The sequence below is a fragment of the Athene noctua genome, chromosome 1 (assembly GCF_965140245.1).
Source record: "Athene noctua chromosome 1, bAthNoc1.hap1.1, whole genome shotgun sequence".
In the NCBI taxonomy this organism is placed as follows: Eukaryota; Metazoa; Chordata; class Aves; order Strigiformes; family Strigidae; genus Athene; species Athene noctua.
This window is the reverse complement of record NC_134037.1, coordinates 110949511-110970450: the sequence shown is the minus strand read 5'-3', so window position 1 is coordinate 110970450 and position 20940 is coordinate 110949511. Positions and strand designations below refer to the sequence as shown.

General features: G+C 40.1%; 1 protein-coding gene across 1 annotated transcript in view; it reads right to left on the bottom strand.

Annotated features, from left to right (window-relative positions):
* Positions 1-20940, bottom strand: part of ALK (ALK receptor tyrosine kinase) — a 330970-nt gene that overhangs the window by 241357 nt on the left and 68673 nt on the right. The window contains exon 2 of the mRNA XM_074897345.1: positions 2602-2721. Coding sequence (XP_074753446.1) covers positions 2602-2721 — 120 coding nt within the window. The remainder of the gene's footprint in view (positions 1-2601; positions 2722-20940) is intronic.

Sequence of the window (20940 nt, the reverse complement as noted above, 5' to 3'; positions counted from 1 at the left end):
GAAATATGTGGCTGGGTGCAGTTAATCATGTAAGCCTCAGGACAGAGTTCCATCAGGGCTGCAAATGGGAGATTAATACGCTACCGTAAGTCTACACATATGCAGAATGCATTAAAAGTTTGTTCTAGCCAGAAGAAATAGTCTGTGTGTACCTCAAAGAGAACAAAAGAAAACACAAAAATACGGAGGTTTGAAGACTCCTCCTGCCCTGCAGGCTGAATACCCAGATAATTTTGACTTCATGTGGCCTATTTAATCTTTATTTTGTGAAAGGCAGGTGGATTTTGCATCTCTGAAATGGTGGATGACTAATCAATGCTTGGATAGAGACAAATCTAGAAACCTCTAGACAAAAGAGAAAAAAAGTCTTGTGAATGCATCATTCTCAAGTATCCTGTTGTGCCAGTGATTATCTTTTGGGATTGCTGCATGTAGTTTCAAAGATATCATCAAGCACTGTTCCTGCCAGAACTACTAGAGGCAGTCTGTCAGAACTTTTAATGCTGAGCGAAGGAGCAGAAAACTTAGTTTGGCAGAGGGAGAGGGATCCTATACTTCAATTTACTCAGCCTTTCAATCAAAGAGATTTCTCCAATAGCGGAACACAGGGAAAAAGTAATTAAGACAACTAATATTGCCCCACTCCAGCAATGTCAGCCAGTTAATTAGATGTGTCCCATCAGATGATTAGGCAAACAAAGTTTTGATAGAGTTTTATTGAGCACTCTGTAATCACAGTCACACTGGGAGTAGCAAGGAAAGCTTCTGACAGAAGAGGAAAACACTCTAGTAGTGAAGGACTGCTGCGTTTTATTTCTGCTAATGATTTACTGTATGATTTTGGATTAGCCACTTAATCAGAAGGCAGGGGTGGTCCTGGGACAAGGTTACTCGCCTAAAGCTTGTATGGTCTAACTTTGTCTTCTGCCTTGCTCTGCTGAGTCCCTGCGTGACCTTTGCAGAGCTGCTTAGATCCAGAGCCAATAATCAGCTGCTGAAAGGTACTGTCCATCCCTGTCATACTCATGGCAGTTCTAGACAGAAACCTGAACAGCAGTTCTGGACAGAAATCTGGACAGAAACAATATAAGCTGCAGGTATGTGGAGGAACAGAGAGAAGTTTTAAGAATTGACCTCTTAAGCTTGGGTTATGCTTACAGGGTCTACTCCACATCCCCACATCAATCCACTGCACACTGCATATCTGAATTGGCAGGCAGTATGTCCACATAGAAATGCTATGGGGTGTTCCTGTCTGAAATGCGTGACTTTGAGGGCTACTGCCACCCCTTTAATTTAAAGGAGGTTCTGCCAACTTTTGGAAATTAAGTGTAAAGCTAGAAAAAACTAAATTACTCCTGCGTCTCTTCAAGATTCTCCAGCAGTTTCAAGGTACATCTCCTGAATTACACCTACTGAGGGAGAAAAGTTTAGACTTGTCCAGAGTGAAGATTGTGTTTTGTGTAACACCTCATCAAATTCCTGCCTTTCCTTGCAAAACAGATGGTTGGAATATGGTAGAATTTGGTCTTGTGCAACCAGCTAAAATCATAATAAATCATTTCTGCTTAGATGCAGTACATTTATCTCCATGTGATGCTGTCAGATGGAATCAATGCTTTTAGGTTTTAAGAACAAAGCCTTCCCTTAGAATAGTATTACCGAGAAACTGAAATAGTTTAGGAAGAAGTAATAAAGGATAAATTAAAAATCATTCTTGCAACTTCTGAGAAAACCAAGTGAGGGAAAAAAGATTGTACTACTGTCCCTTCCAAAATGAAATTGGTGTGTCCTCATCATTCAAGCAGATACAACAGCTAGGAGCAGATATTGTATGCCAGTGGAAAGAATATATATTGCACACATAAAAGGCTGCAACATAAATTTGAAGAAATATGGGACTTCTTCATATAGGTAGGTCAAACTTTTCCCTCAAGCAGATAATTACAGGCTTGGGGTGAGTAAATCTTATTAGCCTCTCGGCACCTTATCTCCCCTCATAGAGACTGGTAGTAGATATATAGTAGATATATTCTACTTCAGTCACTTTCTGGATTGCATGTTAGATATTGCCTTATGCAGTCCGGTCCTAACTACGACTATCATATTTCACAGTGGAATGGCTATGGATAGTCAGTAAATAGGTCATACCAGGGAACAGATGAAAACAGATTCCCAGATTTTGGAAGGGATGAAGTTATGAAAGGAGATGGCAAGAAAAAAGTAAGTTTGGTACACAGCTCCTCTCTTTATAATATCGCTGGATTCCAACATACCACTCAAATATTACAGTCTGGGTCCTTGTTTCTGAGGGAGCAGAGCAGACTGGGGCAGCCCAGGTTATCGGGTACCTCCATAGATATGGCGATGGCCAAGGACACGTTGGGCTAGACCGAAATATGATTCCTGGGTCCATGGACAGTGTGAGGAAAGGCCCCAGAGGTGGCTGCTAAGGGACAATAAGGCTTATTAGTGCCCTCAGGCACTGACAGTATGAATATTTTATCATTAATTTGACTTGTGTTGTTTTGCTCCAGTATTATACCAGTATCCTTAGGCAGTTAGTTACAGCCTCCTGAGGATAACATAAATGCTACTCACTGTGTCGTCCTCTATGAGAGAAGTAAGGCGATGTATCTCTCATGACCCACGTCAAGTTCCAAGCAGAGTAACCAGAAGGAAGAGAAAGGCTGTTTGCTGGGAGATCCGAAGTGCTCAGACCTTTCATTAAAAAAAAAAAAAAAAAAAGAGAGAAAAAAAAGAAATATAAACATTACGTATGACGTAGCTGTTTGTACGCTACATATCAAGTGCAAAGATCTTAAACAGCTTTACAGACCATATGCAACAAGCATCAATATTCAACTACTACTTCTTAGTTGGTTCTTCCTTCCCGATGTGTGCGCGCACAGGGAGACAGGAGATTAATTGCTTTACATCTCAAAATTATTGTCACCTAGAAAAACTGTCAAGTTTAATCTCACACTGATTCTAAGTTCTCTTTGAGCTTTCAGTCCCTCAATTTTTTTAAGTTTTGTTAGCATGAAGAGATCCTGTACATGGGACAGGCAAACATCTACCAAGCTTTTGTTCAACAACCGAATGAATCTCAGAGATACTTTTGAGGATTAGAATACTACAGTGACCCAGAACACGCAAGGATCTGTACAAACCTGCACTAACTCTGCAAAACCATGATGATATTATAAGTGCAAAGAGAAACAGTATCTGAAATAACATGCAAGGTCAAGGAGCAAAGCAGAATTCTATAAGGTTTGAAAGCACAGAGTTTCTCTGTGAATGTTTAAGTTGGATGTTCTGAAGATAACAGGATCCTGAGTATTCTCATCTCATTTTTTGAGGTCCTCAGAGGAAAGGTAAGATTTAACTTTTTAGAAATACAGGCAGGCAAAACTTGTGTTTGGAAGGTTTGTTTGATGGAACAAAATAAAACTCTGGATTGCTGATATGTTGTGATTTCTCACAGAAGGCATAAAGAATTTGTTGTTCAGAAAGAAAATTAAAAGTACAGGTTTTGATCTATTAATATTTTTGTCAACTAAGAATACTTCCGTTGCTTGCTTGAATTCTTCTAGTTCAGGTGCAACAGTAAGCTTTGCTGCAATAACAACAAAACAGATCAGTAATACCCCTCAATAAAAAGTTTGGTAAAACTTTCTGTAACAATAGGAATTAACTAACTTGGGGTAATAATTCAGAGTGCTGAAGAACTGTCCTCGAATGGATACATAGTAGGAAATAATAAAAGACACATTTAAGTGGATAATAGTAAACAAGGTAAATGGCTGAAGCCTTGAGGAAGACACTGCTTTGATGCTGTTGAAGATCTGCATACCCCTGCTTCCCACTTCCACTGAAGAAAAACTTGAAAATTTAAGAGGGACTTGTCGGAAGTTTAAACATCAAGTGTGAGTTGTGCCCTATCTCTTCTCGGTGCAGTCTCATTTTTAGTACGCTCCTGTAACTGAGTAGCAAAAGCAAAACCAAGAGAAAAATAACCATTCTTACGTAAAAGCTGTAACTCTTGCTCACTGCTTAGAGCAATAATCTTCGAGACAAGAATGGACTTCACACTGTATTGTAAGACATTCTACAGTGGAAAAAATTTAATGTCCCTACTGGCACAATTAAAACTGGTCTCTATGCTAAGTTACAGTTACAATAACTAAAGATCCTCTGTGTTTTCTGGAATGTAGCAACACAGAAGATCAGGCCAGTGATTTATGAGGGTAGGTACCAAACCTACTGTCCTGCCTTCAACTGTGAATGATGAAGTGATAGGTAACAATGGAATAATCTTTACATTGGCTTTTCCTTCCTAACATCGAGACATAGCTGACACCTTTCAGTAACCCCTGATAGAGCTGGGTGTGGCAAATAATGTCATATTTCATTAATACAGTTATAATAGTTGCTAAAAGCAGACTTTCCTACAAATGTGTTTCACCTTGATGCTAATACAAAGTAAGTAAAAGAAGAATATTAATATAAAATGACCTCTTGAATTAAGCTGGTTTTAAAAGCAATGTGTGTTATGCTTGAGTGAGATGTCTGACCATTATCAATATCGCTGTTATATAACATCGGTACCTAGTGACTCTCCAAAATGGGGAATGATTTAATATCCTCAACACAGATCACAGGTCTCCCACAGATGAGAACACTGGGGCCTCTTTACCCCTAACAGACCCAAACACAGACGTCATTCATTTAGTAATGATAGAGAGCCAAGCCTTGTGGTCACAATCTTGTGAAAACTTCACCCAAACGAAAAACTGACCTTCTCCCAATCTCTATTCCCATGGCAAAATAATCTGAAAATCACTGACATGCATTCCTATTCCTCTCCCTAACTCAGCCACAGAACTCAAAATTAAATCACTGCTACTACCCTGACCAGCCATATCTGGGAATCAGTAACACAGGGATCAGCTGCAGTACCCCAAATTTCCCGTCACTCCTCACCTTCAGAAAAATGCTTCTATGCATTGCATTCTTCAGAAATCATGCCTACACTCAGACTCAGCTAAGTGGAAACGTTCCCTCTGTCACCAATATATGCAGTAAATTGAGATAAAAAATAAAGTTGAACATCTGAGCAGAGAAGACAGGGCTGTCCAGGCACCTGAACCTCCCCTCTATCAGCAGCAAGAGGTACATAGGAGATAACATAAAAAATTGAAAGTTCTTCTCTATTTTTAAAGAACAGAATGGATTCAGTTCAATTCATTTTAACTTAAGAACTCCTTTTCCTCATATTCTTTAGGATTAATTTTGGAACTTCATCTCAGATGATTTTCTTGGGCTATTGGTCTGAACTTGAAGACAAGAAGATTGTATCAGAAGTTATGAATCTTTCCCAATTAAGTTATCTCAGAGAAAGATGCTGGGTAAAAGGTTTTTGTATAGCCAAGAGGCTCCTCTTCACAGTGAAGAATGATTTGATTTCAGAATGAGCTATAGGTTAGGAAAAGGAGAGACCTTTCCTCTTCCACCTCCAGGGCATTTTACATCCAGAGATGTAACAGAAGACTGTATCAGCTAAATAAAGGCTTCTTGTGCAGCAAGGGTAATGCAAATGTAGACCACACTGCACCCATTTTACAAAATAAAGCGATTTTCCCCCTCTCTAAAACAATTCATATTGAAGCCAAAAAGCACTAAGAAAATTTTGTCTCCTTCTTTTTAAAATATGCTAACCTCCCATTCTGGTTGTCTGTACCAGGGTGCTCTTTCACTTGTCAACAGTAACCCTAACCTTTAAAAAAAATTAATGGATTAGCAACTGGAAGCTGACAGTTCCATTTTTACTAGCCAGAAGTATGGCAAGGCACAACAGAGGTTTCTCTGATATTCCTGCCTAAAGGAATATCCAGGGCCAAATCCTGATCCAAGATACTCCATCACAGCTAGAAACGTGCAGCTGAAGAGAACATTTCACATTTCTGGTTTTAAACTTGTGCAAAGGAATCTCCTTAGGGGATGTGAAATTCATTCAGTTCACCAAGAGTTTTGGTAAAAAAATAGAAAATGGTTCATGTGTACTGAAGTCAAGCCTCAAGGCCACAAATTCATTAAATACAATATTTATGTATTATTTTAATGAAAAATACCTCTTTAATAGAATAACCCTGCATGTTCATATAAAAACGGAACAACAAGAAAAGCTTTCTCCTTGGGTCATTTTTAAACAAACAGGATTTCCTCCCTTTTTTGCACTTTCTGAAAGAAGGAAGAAATATCCCCAGCAATTAACATACATAGTTTTCTAAAGTTCTGTGCAGTGAAGAAATGTAATTGAATTTTAATCAAAAATTATGATAAAATAAAAATAAGTTAATATATGATTAAAAAAAAAAAGCCTTTTTAAACCAAAAGTGCACCTACATGTAACCAAATATTGCTTATTACTATCTTTGGATATTGCTTCATTACACTGTGGATAAGCTTTCACACTTTGCTGGGCTATATTATTCCCATTTTCTTGCTGGTAAATCTGACAAACCTGCATCTACCTGTTCCCTAGATATCAGAGTTGCAACAAAATATTTAAGTTAATAACCAAGATCAATGTATACTTTCAGCTACATCTACAGCTGGAAACATCTTAAAATCATTCACATTTGTTTGCATGGAAATCAGAAATCAACATGAGTAGTGTTTGTGCCTCTGGTTTATAACAGCAATCAATAGAGCAGTTATTAGCAAATATTACAATGTTGTGTTTAGAAACAGCCTCCATTAAGATGTGGATTTTCCAATCTCTGCCAAAGCCTGACATTTCAGAAAAGGTTATTCCAGTTCTAAGTAAAAGGTAGCAATTTTCCACAGAAAGCATATTACACAATTATCTTTTTCCCTATTAAAAAAAAAAAAAAAAAAAAAAGCCAAATGGAAACCTCTGCAGACTTCTCCTATAAACCAGAGGCAGGCCGAGGACATCCTGGGAAGAGGCAGATCCAATACTGTGGGGCCCTGAAGCCCAACATCTCCATCTTGCTAAAGAGCTCTCGGGATCCTGCCATTTACGAAGCCCTGGTTGGCTATGACCGGCAAGACATTTGGGCTTGCCTCTGTCTAGCTGAAAGCGCAAACCCCAGAGCTCCTTGATGAAGGTTTTCTGAGCTCCTGTTTCCACAGAAGTTCTTGGTTTCAGTTTTTTGGAGGTAAAGGGATGCAACCAGGGGGAAAAAGATTGCCTTAGAATTCCCTGTAAGCTCTCACAATCACAACTGATTCTCACAATCACACTAACAGTACTCATACAGCCTCTTAGAAACTTTCACTTTTCCCCTCTTCCCATCTACAAATATACTCAGTCATCCATGAAAGCACAAAAAACACATTATATTGAGGTGACCAAGTAGCACCAAAACCAACAAACAGCCCAAGTAAATGCTTCACGAATAATCCAGACTCAATTATGCTCATACAAATCATTGTCTAAATGACATTCAGAAGCAAATTCAAACTCTGTTTATAGTCAAGATGGGGAACGAGGCAAAGGGCAAGCTCATTCCATGCAGTTTCTTGCTCTGAAGATTTGGTGAACTTTACTTACAGTAATGGGTGGATATACTCCAGGGCTTCTTTTTACAACCTCTTCTAAAGTATGAAAATGTTTGCTGACAGTCTGTCAAGTTTATCTTTATCAGTTGGAAAATGTATTTAATAATGCATTATGTTACAAAGATTTTATGTCGTATCAAAAGCCTGATGGGTGCAAATAAACGATAGCATGTGTGTCACCAAACCTATGCTGGATTACTGCAAAGAAGAAATTTGCATTTAGTGGGCTGTAGCAGACCTGTGGTAGTGGATTCAGTCAGACGTATCGCACGAGGCATAGAAGTGATCAACAGCACTGACTGGCAGATGCTTGATGAGTAAATTTGGGAATAGGATACACTTCCTGTACATGAAGCATGTGTCACTAATAAAAATGTATTTAACTCAACAACTGTGTTATCATTCTGGATTTTTTTTTGTCTTTGTATAGCTTATTTAAAATTTTCTTTTAACCCCTTTCTGTTAGCAAAGGGGTTTTTTCCATCTCTTTTTCACAGCTAATAGTAACTTTTGATTGAAAAAAACCCAAATGCCTCAAAACTGACCAATTCAATCCACCAACAGGTACTCCACAGCCTCATTCTTTTGTACTGACTAGGCAGCACCTCTACCTACCACATCCCATGGACATTTATTGATGCAAGGAGAATCTATGCTAAGTCTGGGAGAAAGGGTTCGATCAACAGACCTTGGCTCTGGAAGAGGAGCACAAAACACCCAAATGACAATTCCACCAAGGCACTGCAACAGGGAAATAATAGCAAAGTATTGTGTGTTGCTGTTCATTACAGGAAAAAAAGTAACCCACATTTTCCTGTTAAAAGTGCAGGGGAGCACAATATTGTTTTCTTTGCTGCTTTCTGTGAATTCTTCTTAGTATTTGCATGTATATTGTAAAATCTAAGAAGTTTTTAAATTTCTACTTTGAAAGCAAGTGGCACGCAAAGAGCATTAAAAAAAAACAATTAAAATGACCAAGCTTATAATCTACCCAGCTCAGCTAATATAGTTTAAAAATATACTGCCATCTAGAGCATACTGCTGCATCTCAGATGCTCTGCAGCTGCTGAAGACCTGCCCAGTAAGACACCACAAATCGGCAATGAATCACTGATAAAGAGCTCAGGGTCTCAATTACAGACCAGACTAGGAATGGCTTAAAGTTGTTACTCATCTGCGTATGTACAAGAAACCTCTAAAAAAATCCAACAGTAGACTGATCGTTGCTGTAATAATCTTTTACAGCACAATTAAGCATCTCTGTGGCCAACACAGAGAAAACAAAGGACTGAGCATTAGTAATCGAACTTCTCTCAACTCTAGTTTGTCCCCTCAAAAGTCAAGGCTGCTGGCAGGACTATGGCAAGGGATGCGCTTCTCCTGCTTGTCTAGCCTGTAGCTTTGCTAAACAAAGGGGAACAGCCCTTTAGCGGCAAAGCTCCATGTACAATCACATATTCTGAGTTTTGGATGCTGGTGCATTGTATCAGCTTTTAGATATTTTAGGATCACAACCAGAAGAGGGCTGTTGGGGTGGTGACTTTGTGGGGCTGTGGTATTTCAACACAGGGCAATACTTGCCCTTGTCTTTGGACTGATAACCAACGCATCTGAATTACTGACCAGGTATGCAGTGAAAACCAGAAGCCATTAACTCCAGCTGTTTCCTGCAGCACAGACAGACCTCCAGACACTGCAGACAGCGGGGAAGAGCAAGATGAAAGTCTGTGGAATTGCTAACTTTTCCACTGAGGCACACTAAAGTACTTCAGGTTGTGGATGTTCTGAATTTTTTCTGTATGTGTAAAAATAGAGTGATCCTTCCACTGTTGTCTGGTATATTTGTCTAGCTTAGAAAAACCTCCAACAGAACAACTGAAAGGCAGTATTAATGTTTGGTACATGTGTGTCAACATTAGAGATTTCCTCCACGTGCCGTCACCAGGAACCCTTGCAGCGCCTGCTGGACTGGCCCCCAAAAGAACTCTTCATTACAGTGTTCCTCGTCCAAAGGACTTCAGAGCAGTTGCTTACCAGTATGATTACTATACCAGTATATATTATATATATATACACCATACTATACCAGTATGATTGCTATGCCGGTATATATGCTATACCAGTATGATTCTCATCTGTCACAACTGGGGTCCTGATCCCACGTATTCTCAGTGTCCACCTATTTGCACGTCTCTGATTACTCCGCTACATGCACTTTCCCTTTGTCTGCACCCAGTTAACATAACCTCTAGAAGCATAGTGGCCAGGTTTTCAAGGAAAAAAAATAGTTGTTTTGACAGCATTTTAATAATTCATTACACATACTGACTTCAAACCACAGAGAGCCTTTACCTCAGATTTCTGCATAGCTACTTCCATATTTAACACACCCCCCCAGTGGGAGTCTCTCATCAGATCTGCACACTTCCTGTATCATTTTAAGCAGTGGGATTAAGGAAAAAGAAAGAAATAAAGCCAGAAACAACCTCCTGCTCTTTATACACTTAAAACCCTCTTTTGTACTACATTGACTGTTTAGCAAACCAGAATGCATATATAAACTTACATCACTAAGCAGTTATCACTTTAAGAGAGCTGCAGCTATTTAGATACTCAGTGGCCCACAGTATCTGCAAATTTTAATACAAGCTTTTATTTTTCTCAACACCTGCCTTTTGATCTGTGTATCTTGTTTTCAAGGCATGGCATTCAATGCTCACTTATTTTTGTGTCTGTATTTCTTGTCAGTGGACAAAGACACATGCAAAAATCCCTTGAACATTTAAATGTCTGGGGAATGAGTATTTGTAGGTGTCTGTGCAGACCTGAACCTTTGTGGTCTGCAGGAGGCTTTTCACCCTCAGAGAAGCCAGCCTGCATCACCTTTTAAAGACTTCTTTGATCATGAAGAAAATAGTGGTAGGTTACTTCTCCTCCCACGCTTTCATGCCATGTCAGTACTTCTGGCTCTGGAGACAATTGTAACAAAGTATAGGAAACATTTTCTTCTTTCCTATGCTGCTTCCAACTCAAATCCATCTACAAACACACATGACCTGAGCATTTAAAACCCTCTCTTCCACTGCACTGCAGCACTAAGCTTGGATGGGGGTGAAGAGGAGACAAAGTTCATTTTCACACACCTATCACATATCAGAAGGAAGGAACAAACTTTTTTCCTATGGTTGATAATACAGACACGAGACAATTCCCAGTTCAGCCTGAGTAAACCTGAGAGGTGTCTTTACTTCGCTCAAGTTGATTTATCCAGGTTTCCCCAGGGAACTCGCATTCCCTGTATCCTATACTACTGCTACATATACTCCTTTCTTCCTCAAAGAGCATGGGGCAATGTCCAGAACAGTCACTCATCCACCAGCTGGCATAAGCTCACCTCAGGTGCAAGCCAGCCTTGTTTCGCTGCCTGGAACCATTCAACAATGCCAGCTGCAAATGGTGGACAGTAAATACTGGTTATTTGGAAGAAAGCAACAGCAGTGGCATAAGTCAGCCTTATTTTTCCTCATTACTATCATTATTACTATTATTGCTTCTGTAAAAGGAGGGAAATTCTAGGCTTATACACAAGTGCATGTGAAAAATAATGTTGGCAGAAGGCTCAATAATGGTCCCACAGATAGAAATACACATCCAAGGGCTTTTAAGTAAGACAGCTCCACACCTTCACATTTAAAAAGGCCACAGGCAAAGGAAATAAAATACAGGAACTTCAGGTAAAAACTAGAGATTTCCCATACAAAAGAGACAGAAATCCTGGAGCGATACCTCCCATAGAAACTATGCCTTGACTGTACCACACAGACAGGGAAAACACCTTTAGAGAGGTCACGGCAGGTCCAGAGCCTTTGTCCAGCTTTAATACATGGAACAATTCTGAAACTTTGCAATCCAAAGATGGCATTTTAGAAGAAGAAGCTTCTAAAAATATGCCTGCTGAACCAAAACATAAAGCAAACACTCTGAGGAATTATATGAAGCCCTACATATGTACCACTGACACAAACCGTGAAGCAGTGACAGTTATGAATTTCCTGCCATTTGTACGGCTAAAAACATTTCTTTACTGCATTAGGCATTTTTGTTAAGATATAGTGTTGCAGAATAGCAACAAATGTGCAGGGTGTTTTGGTACCAGAAAAAATACTAGACATTTGTTATTTGTAGGCAAGCTGCATTATTTCTAGAAATAGCAAAAGGGTGCGATGACTATTTCAATCTAAAACACAGCTGTCTTGGCAGTAACAATAAAAACTACTTCATATTCCCTTTACTGGGAAAGATGCCAATGTGCTTATATTGTCTATTTTCACTGCAACATTTAATTTTGCTTAAGGTAAAGGACAGCATCTCTGACTACAACTGTGGGGTATTTAGATGTGAAAGTACTTCTTAAGGAAGTTCTGCAAGTGCTGCCAAAATGAAGGCCATAAAGCATCTGAGTGAGGCACTAGAAACTCCTGTCTTCACCCAGATAGACACCTCTGAGTTGACTATGAGTAGAGATTGGAAAAGGGAAATTACTCATTCTGTTTTTCAGGTGCAAAAGAAAAATGAGAAGCAATATATTTGGAGATACCCTGATTTTTTTGGTGTTTTTTGTTGTTGTTGTTGTTGTTTTTTACCACTGTGGCATAAGTTTGCTCTGTATAGCTGTTTTCCAAAGATCTTAAATGTTAACTAATTCTCAGCATTCACATAAGAGAGGTGAGTGATGTTGTAAAGCAGCTGATACCACTAGTCACCACTATCCTCTGCTGGATGGCACCAGAGTAGTTCTGTTAAGTAATACAAAAGATGGTGCTCCAGCTCAAGTCAGGGCCTTGTGTGTGGGGCAGGATGGCCCAGGCTACCTCTGCTGATCAAACCATGCTGCTGTGAAGTCCTACTCAGTGTTATATTTGGCTTCTGGTATAAAGATGACCATGCAAATACTCAAGAAGACAGTCTAAGATGAGTAGCAATAGGCAGGTTGTCATCATCTGCCTATCACAGAAAGAGGAACTTTCTGTTTTCTCTGTTACGTATTCTCACATACTCCTACAGCCTTCCTCAGATGTGGCAAAACTGGTGAGAAGGGCTGGGAGAAATGGCCCACAAGGAGCTGAAACGTAAGGAGCTGTAAAACAATTAGTGGAAGACATGAACCACATGCAAAAAATTTGACATAATGGATTTGATGCAGAATTATGTACCTTTCATGTGTAAGGGTACTAAGAAACCATAGGATTAAATGACCTGCTCAAATTCACACTGCAAAATGGTAGCAAAGTTTAGAAAACACCCTTTACTGTTTGTTTCCTTCTCCCCAGGGTAGTCCAGCCCTGTCTGCCAAATGGCTTCACTCTATCTTGTGAAAGGGAAACTGCGCATCTGGAACAGAGCCAGTGTGTGGATGGGGCTTTAATCTACACAAAAATAAAACAAAATAACCTTGCAGGAATATCTAGAAGGACAGTAAGATATTTTATACTTATTTTTGTTTTTAATTTTTCCCCAAGTTTACGTCAAATCCTTTCCTGCAAAAGCGAAATAACATTGCTTCTCCTCTCCCCAGAACCAGCACTGTTCAAAGAGAATTTCCCAAAGTGATTACTGAAAGGCCTGTAAGAGAAATGATTACAAATGGCTGAGTTAACTGCTCCGGACGGCCTCATCAGTCATCATAATGCGGTCTCAGCACCAGACTCATCAGGACAGGCAACTTGTCATGACAGATGACACCTCTTCAAGAAGACTTCTTCCCATGGCTTTTCCCCAAGAAAGTCCTCCTGGGATAAGGTGCTTGCAAATAGCAGTCATTAAGCAATAATCAAGGAGGAATCATCACCAGCTGCCTTCAGTGAGCTGCTTCAGTGTTGGGGCTTTTTTTTTTTTGGTTTTACCTTCAGTTTCTGAGTGTAGAATGTTTTATCTGTGTGCACGTCTTGAAATCAAAGTACTTTGGGCAATTGCTCTAAGGTGAATTTAGAGATGATGATAAGAGAGACAAATTAAGAGAGAGGAGGCCAGAAAAGGCTGAGACAGCACCACTAGCCTCACACTACTTCTTCACTGCCACCCCCAAATGCTGCAAAACAATTTGCAATCTATGCCTCGTTTTCCACGTCTAGAAAAGGAAGAGCATACAGACCTATATTGTAAGCCTGCTACATAAACTCCTAAGTTGAATTCTTTTGAGTTATACAGCATCTTCTGTGATGAGCACCACACTAATACCCATTATACATAAAAGCCAATTTATCATCCTATAGATACTGTTTTATGAAATGGAACTCAAGAGAGCTAATTCCATTCATGGCTCTTCTTATCTGAAATGGAATCTGAGATAAATTGTGTAGTTTCTCCTTTTGCGTTGTTTTTTCTGCTACTAAAATGGAAATAATGATGCTCACTGGGCTTGGGAATCCTTGGATAAAAAGCGGTACATATTTTTATGAAGAAATGTCTAAGCAAGGTTTTCAAAATATCATTTCCCTTAAAATCAATTGTCCTGCTCTTCACATACAGTTTTTACTATGGCAAGGGTAAAAAGCTTGTTTAATAAGAGCAGTTGGCTTCTTAATGACACACATCTCAGTCACAGTGAAGAGGCAAACTATTTGCGATGAACAGTTTGTTTGTGAAATTTGGCACTTGTTGGCTGTTTGCAAATTGTTCATGGACAGACCACAGTTGATGAATACTTTGAAATTACTCAAATATTTACTGGGAACAGATTTCAGCCCTTGGGGTTTTTTGTTTGTTTGCTTTGTGTGGTACTCCAGCTATGCACCAGTTGGTCTTTCAAATGCCCATGGTACTGAATAGGTGCTGGATCTGAGCAGCAATCTGAATTTCTGCTTTGCACGAAACTCTGATTTCTCTTTCTTTCCATTCCACATGCTGGAATGAACAAGAATAAATCTGAAGTTTCCTGGAAATAAAATCGTATATAGGAAAACAGCTTGGGAGTAAATCTTTTTGTGTAAAGGAATTAAATTTTAAGTGTTTCATGTCAATTTTACAGTGAAGTATACTATAGTATAGTTGCAAATGAAGTAAATTATTCAAATGCTTCATTGCGGTAAGGTCAAAACAGTTCATTCTGATTTTCTCACAGACTGAAAAAGACTCCGGCATTTTGTGTAAATTGATATATTCCCATAGGAAGTCTAGTTTTCAAAATGATATTTCCTGATGGGAAATCTGCCATTAGAAAACAACCTGAGTAATTCCAATTGTTATGCATCTGACAAGATACAACTTTGCTATGCAGCTGCCAGAGCACCTCTCTGAGAATCCCCTGACAAGGACCTTGAACTGAAGAAGCCACTCAGCTTGGCCAGTCTCAAAAAAACTCGTGGGGAGTCAATGAGGTCTTTTAGAAAATTTAGTAAAGACCGAAACAAAATGAGCACAGTTACGGTAGACTCAGAAAATTCAAATTAAAGAAATTCTCTGTTGTCTACAAACTTTAGATGGATATATATATTTACTGACAGAAAGAGAGCTGCATGTCAGAGACAGCACAACACACTGTGGGAATTACAACAGACTGAATCCCCACCAGAATGATGCCACTATTCCTTATATCCATACTTTTCTTTGGTAACACCACCAGGCAGTTTCAGAATGAAACATACTTATTTTCATTTCCTTTGAAAAAAAAATTGGCTTTTCTGTTTAGACGCTGCCTGTACCTGTAGCCCTAGCCCCACCTTTAACTGTCTTACAGTGCAAGCAGCTGATCCATCACTGAACTCAGTGAGCTGAACTGGCATGTGCAGAGCTGCAGAGCGCCACTCTGTAAGTTTGCGTCCCATCAGGGAGGCAAGAGCATTCAGACTTTTCATAATTTCTGGTTTTGAATTGGGAGAAGTCTTCACAAACAATCAGTTTTAAAAACTTCTTCATAGGCCCGCCTAATGTCCCTCTGTCAGTGACAGTATTAACAATGACAGAAATTATCAGGTGAGGAATTAGGGTATTTTAATGGTTCTTTTCATACAGCCTAGCAAGTAGAAATAAATGGCAGCCAGTATCACCTTAGCAGTCAGCCTTCCAGAATTCATTAATGCACTGACTGTGCATTACCCAGGACTACGGTTTGAGACATTCTGGGAAACTATAAAATTACATGAAGAATAAGTATTTGTATTAAGTAGCTTGATATTAAAAACTGTTGTAGAGAGTTATCTTGCATTAAAATATTTGCTGCAGGCCACAATGCTGTCTTAGAGCATCTTCCCCCCTCTAATCTGCATGCTGTGGAGATGACTATATGTGCTCTAGACACAAAACTGTCCCGAATTGCACATGACAAAAGTCACCTCAGATTCCAACCACTCAGATGATCTGTCGTAGATCTTAGAGTCACATATTTGTACTCATACCTAAGAAAAAAAGTACTTTGTGAAGGTAAGCAGCCTTCTTCCCATCCCATTTACTAAAAGAAAACCAGGCAAAAAGAAAAACAGGGAGCTTTTCTCCCATGATAACTTTATCTCAGGAGAGACTCTGATTCAGCAGAGTGTCTTAAGTCTGTAAAAACTGTAGCAGGTAACAGAGAAAGAAAGAGATCACCATCCTATGGACACGTTGCAACTTGCAAAGAGAGGGTATGACTATTTTGATAAAGTTTCTGAATTATACAGAGGTGATCAGATGATGCAAAAGAGAAGAGCATGGTAGGAGGATTTTTACCACCAGATCACTAACTTCATCACCCGGCCATCAAGGCAACTCTAATACCATTTGGTGGTCAGGGTCCTGTTTTCTCTAGGACACTTATCCCCCATCTTGATGATAATAAGGACCCCAATAAGATAATTTAATACTGAGAGCATCCTCTTTCCCCTCAGGGTCTCCTCAGTGCTTATCTGCCTCCGCCTCAGGTGTCCCTAAGCCATTATGGCTTCCTGCTCATGCATGTCCTACAGTCATTCTCCTGGGCCGCTAGAAGCAGTCTTCAGGAACTGCGTATATCTACTTGTTTTGCTTTATTTCTTCCCCTTCCTTCCTCTGCTCCAAAGAAGTACTAGGGACAGGCTCGCTCTCCCTGCCCTCTATTTTTATGTCCCTGCTCCAGCCCTGTGAGTGAGCGTGGGAGGCCTGGGATTTCTCATGCCATCAAGAGGGAACTACTTTCTTGGCTCTGGGAGCTAGTACCAGAGGGAGCACTGGCTCCAAGGGGAGGTCTCCCCTGGCATTTAGCAGCCAGGTGACTCACCAGGACAAGCCTTGGTCCCAGAAAGACACTGAAGGGATGGCAGGGTATAAGAGCAGACCAGTTCTCACAGTGAGGGACTGAGTATGTTCTTCTGTGGATGCAACCTGCCTCTCCCCAGCTCATAGAGAGTTTTCGATTAGTAGTTGCCATCTCAGAGGCTTGTGCTCCCTGAGCACCCACAGTCTATTTGTCAGGGAAATAGTGCTAACTTGTCCAGTCTGCCCTTATTGCATTGCTAAAAATAGTAATTAACCTGTTTTTTCTGCTCCTTGCTATCTCTGGAGCACACCTGCTTACACAAGGTTGATCAGAATCCAGCTCACTACTCACAGGAATTAACATCATTATCTCCTTGTACAGACTGCCTGAGCTGCAAACTCACTTTCCCGGCTCTAATTTTTAATCTGCTGGGAGTTTTTTTTGCTTTCTGACCATTGCATCCTGCGCTGCATGTGAGAACGTCAAGAACTTTTCCTCCTTCCTCTCTGTTTCCCATTCTGAAACTCTCTGTTTCCTGCTTTCTCCTTCCTCTCTGTTTCCTGTATCTCATGGCACTGGCCTCTGTGTCTCCAGCAGCACCTAACCTGCCATTTCCATAATGACCAGATAGAGCTGGAAGCTCCCTACAGTGCATCCACTAAAAATGAAACTAAGACAAACTCCTTCAGTCAAACTCTCCTGAATTTTGAGGTGTGCAAAATCAAAACTCAGACTGGAACCCTGGCTTGGAGGGATCTGCATCATCTCACGTCCAGTAACTGCAGAGTATGACGCCACTTCTATTGTAGTCTAAAAAAGGATTTATCACAGACCTACCACCATTGACAGGTTAATCAGTGCTGTAATCAAAATCCAAACTGCTACTTTAAGTCTATTTTTGTGAAACCTTGACACCAGATAATCAGAATTGATATGGGATGAAATAAGAAAGATTGCTCAGAATTTCATCTAAACATTCTTTAAGACAATGTTTGGCGTTTTATTCTTTTTCTTTTTTTCCTTAATTGGAAAATTCCCCTCTCTTCTAGGTAATGCTTTTACAGTAATATAGATTCAAGCTGTATTTTTACCATCCACAGAAACAGATCAGAATGCTGCAGACACACAGGTTCTTGTCTCTTTTTCCATCCAGTTCTGCAAGTGTTGTGGGTCAATATCTTTATCGCTTCCTTAACCAAATTGAATGACACCTCCCAGTTTTTAACATAATTCTGCTGCACAGAAATCATCTGTGTAAAAATATTATAATGGGACATTATATTAATGCAGCAGCTGGACAATGAAAAATGCAATCATTTCCTAACCTGCAAACACGACCTAGGGTCAGAGTTAAGCTGAGTGTCTTCTGTCCTTGTACAGTGTAGTAGCAAAACCTCTGTAAACTGAAATAAGGGTCTCAGTTAAAGCTGTGCAGTCCTAGTGTTTTCAGTGGTCAGGGTAGGTTACCCAGCGGAACCTGGGTTAACAGCACCATTACTGATAGCACTCAGGTGCCTGAGAGCCTCTGTGCTGTGCCAGCTGTTATTTTTGGTGGATATAATATAGGAAGGTGGAGATTCCAGCTTGCTCGAAGCTGAATTGGTTCTGCAATGCTAATAGAAGTAAAAAGCAATAAAACCCATCATGTTGTCACTAACAGATTTTATATGTGTCTGAATGTACATGGGGAGTTACTCTATTGATTAAATAAGGACCTTTTTTGAATACTCATTCTCTAGAGTAGAATAGCATTTTAAGACTGGTAGTGAATTACATTCATTTGGGGAGTTCATCAGGATGCTGTGACATTGATGATTTTAGCATGCTTCAGTCGTGCAGTAAGAACAAAACACCCTACTATACTTGCCTGCAAGGTTGGTTTGAAGTGGAAGCAAAATTCAGACCAATCCACAGCTATTGTGGGGTGAAAAGCCAGAGATTTCGCTAATATATAAAGCTTCCATGTGCTGGCTAAACATCAGGGATATATGTTGCTGAAGAAATTTTTAAAAAATCCTCTAAGTAGTTTAAACATTATCTTTACCAGCATCTTACTAGTGACTGAGCTCCAGGCAATACAGAACTAGTGAAAAACCTAAAACCAAGTGGGATACAACCTAATGCCCGCATCCTCTGGCAGAATCAAAGAAAGAAAGTTTCTCCTGTCAGTGTATTGATTTTCCAGACTTGGCTCTTTTTTTTTTTTTTTAGAACAAATACTCTTTGGAACTTAACTTCATCCTGAAATGGCGGTGGTAGGGAAGAATGTAATATTTGTTTGCTTTTCTGTTTTTAAATGAAGAAAATTTTGATCCGGCAGGTATACGTGATCTAAAGAAGCTAGAGGGGTAAGTTTACTCACTGTTGAAAAGAAAGACAGAAAAGGTTTGGAGACCAGTGAATTTCCTTAAACTCAAGGAAAACTCTCCTTGTAAAACATTTCTAAAGAAATTTCTTGCTAAATTCAGCAAAATTAGTGGAATTACATGGAGGATGAATAGCAGCCACTGGTGCTTAGATTTATTTTCAGTTCAGGCTAAGTTTGGCTTTAAATTTGAGTATGTGGATGACAGCGAACCAAGGGGCGCAGCTGGTATGCCAGAGGGCAGGACTGCCATCCAGAGGGACAAGGACAGGCCAGGGAAATGGGCCAACAGGAACCTTGTGACACCCAACAGGAACAAAGGCAAAGCCTGGGAAGGAAGAAACCCCCGCAGCATTACAGACTGGGCACTGCTGGGCCAGGGAACAGCTCTGCCAAAAGTGCCCGGAGGTGCAGCAGGCTGGGCATGGGCCAGCAGGGCTGCAAAGATGGCAGACAGCATCCTGGGCTGTATCAAGAAGATCACAGACAGTAGATTGAGGGAAGCAATTAGTCCCCTTTACTCAGCAATTTTTAGACTACTGGATCCATTTTGGAACACCCACTACAAGAAAAAAGTCAGTTAACTGGAGGGAGTTCAGGGGAGGCCACCAAGTTGCCTGGGGCAGGAGCACTTGCCCTGTAAGGAGAGGCTGTGGGACTGGGGTCTCTTCAGCCCAGGGAAGGGATGGCTCAGGGGGACCCAACAGCAGCCCCTAGTACCTAGGGGAAAGTGACTGAGAGGTGGAACCAAGCTTGTCACAGAGATGCGTGGTGGGAGAACAACAGACCCAGGCATAAATTGGAGCTGGGCATAAATTCTGACTGGACATGAGGGAGGAAAAGAAATCCCTCTGAGAATAACCCAGCAGTGGGACAGGAGTCAAGAGAGGATTGCGGGTTTTCAAGCCCTGACTGGGCAAAGACCTGAGCAACCTGGTCCAAGTTCATTGTTGGCCCTGCTTTGGGTAGGAGGATGGACTAAAGACCTCCCACATTCCCTTCCAACCTGAATTGCTCTAAGATTCTATGAAATAATTGTTGAGAGCCATAGCACATTTTCAGGATGACTTAGAGAACTGATGAGTTTTCATTTAAGAAAGACTTCTGATGGCTTGGTAGAAAACCTATTTTGAATGCTTTCACCACTGAAAGCACAAAAGCAAGTTTCAGCTTGCATGAACCCCAGCAGGTCAGCCCCAAAATATTTTGCCTACAGATATCTCTTCTGGCTTCCCTGGGTAGTTTGAGGCACACAATAGCTTCATTTTGCAAATGGAGCAGCAGATAGTCAGTTTAAGTGACCTGCTCATGTTTGTACAGATTCTATATCAGAGTCCAGAGCTAAAAGGCATGATTTGCTCTTATTTTGCACCACAAACATACCTTCCAAGCACTTGGGGAACATTTTGAATGCTTGGTATATTACACAAAATCTTTGTATAATGATTATAATGTTTTTAAGACAGTTTCTTGGTGCTTCTTTGCAGAATACAATACTGTATAATTCATTACTGAGAATAGCAGAGACTCAAACCTCAGCACTGAGCTTTGAAACAAAAAATAAACAGAATTTCCTCTTTTTTATTTTTGTTTTGCATTCTATTTGTGTTCTAGGAAACTGGCCTAATAATGCCACAGTAATTCTATAAGTACAGCTTAATCTTAAACAATAACAACAAATGAGTTTCATTTGATCTGTTCAAATACAGAGCGTGTTTGACAAAAGCGCCAAGGGCTGCTGGTGTTAGAGGGATATTGGCAGAAGCCGTTTCCTCAG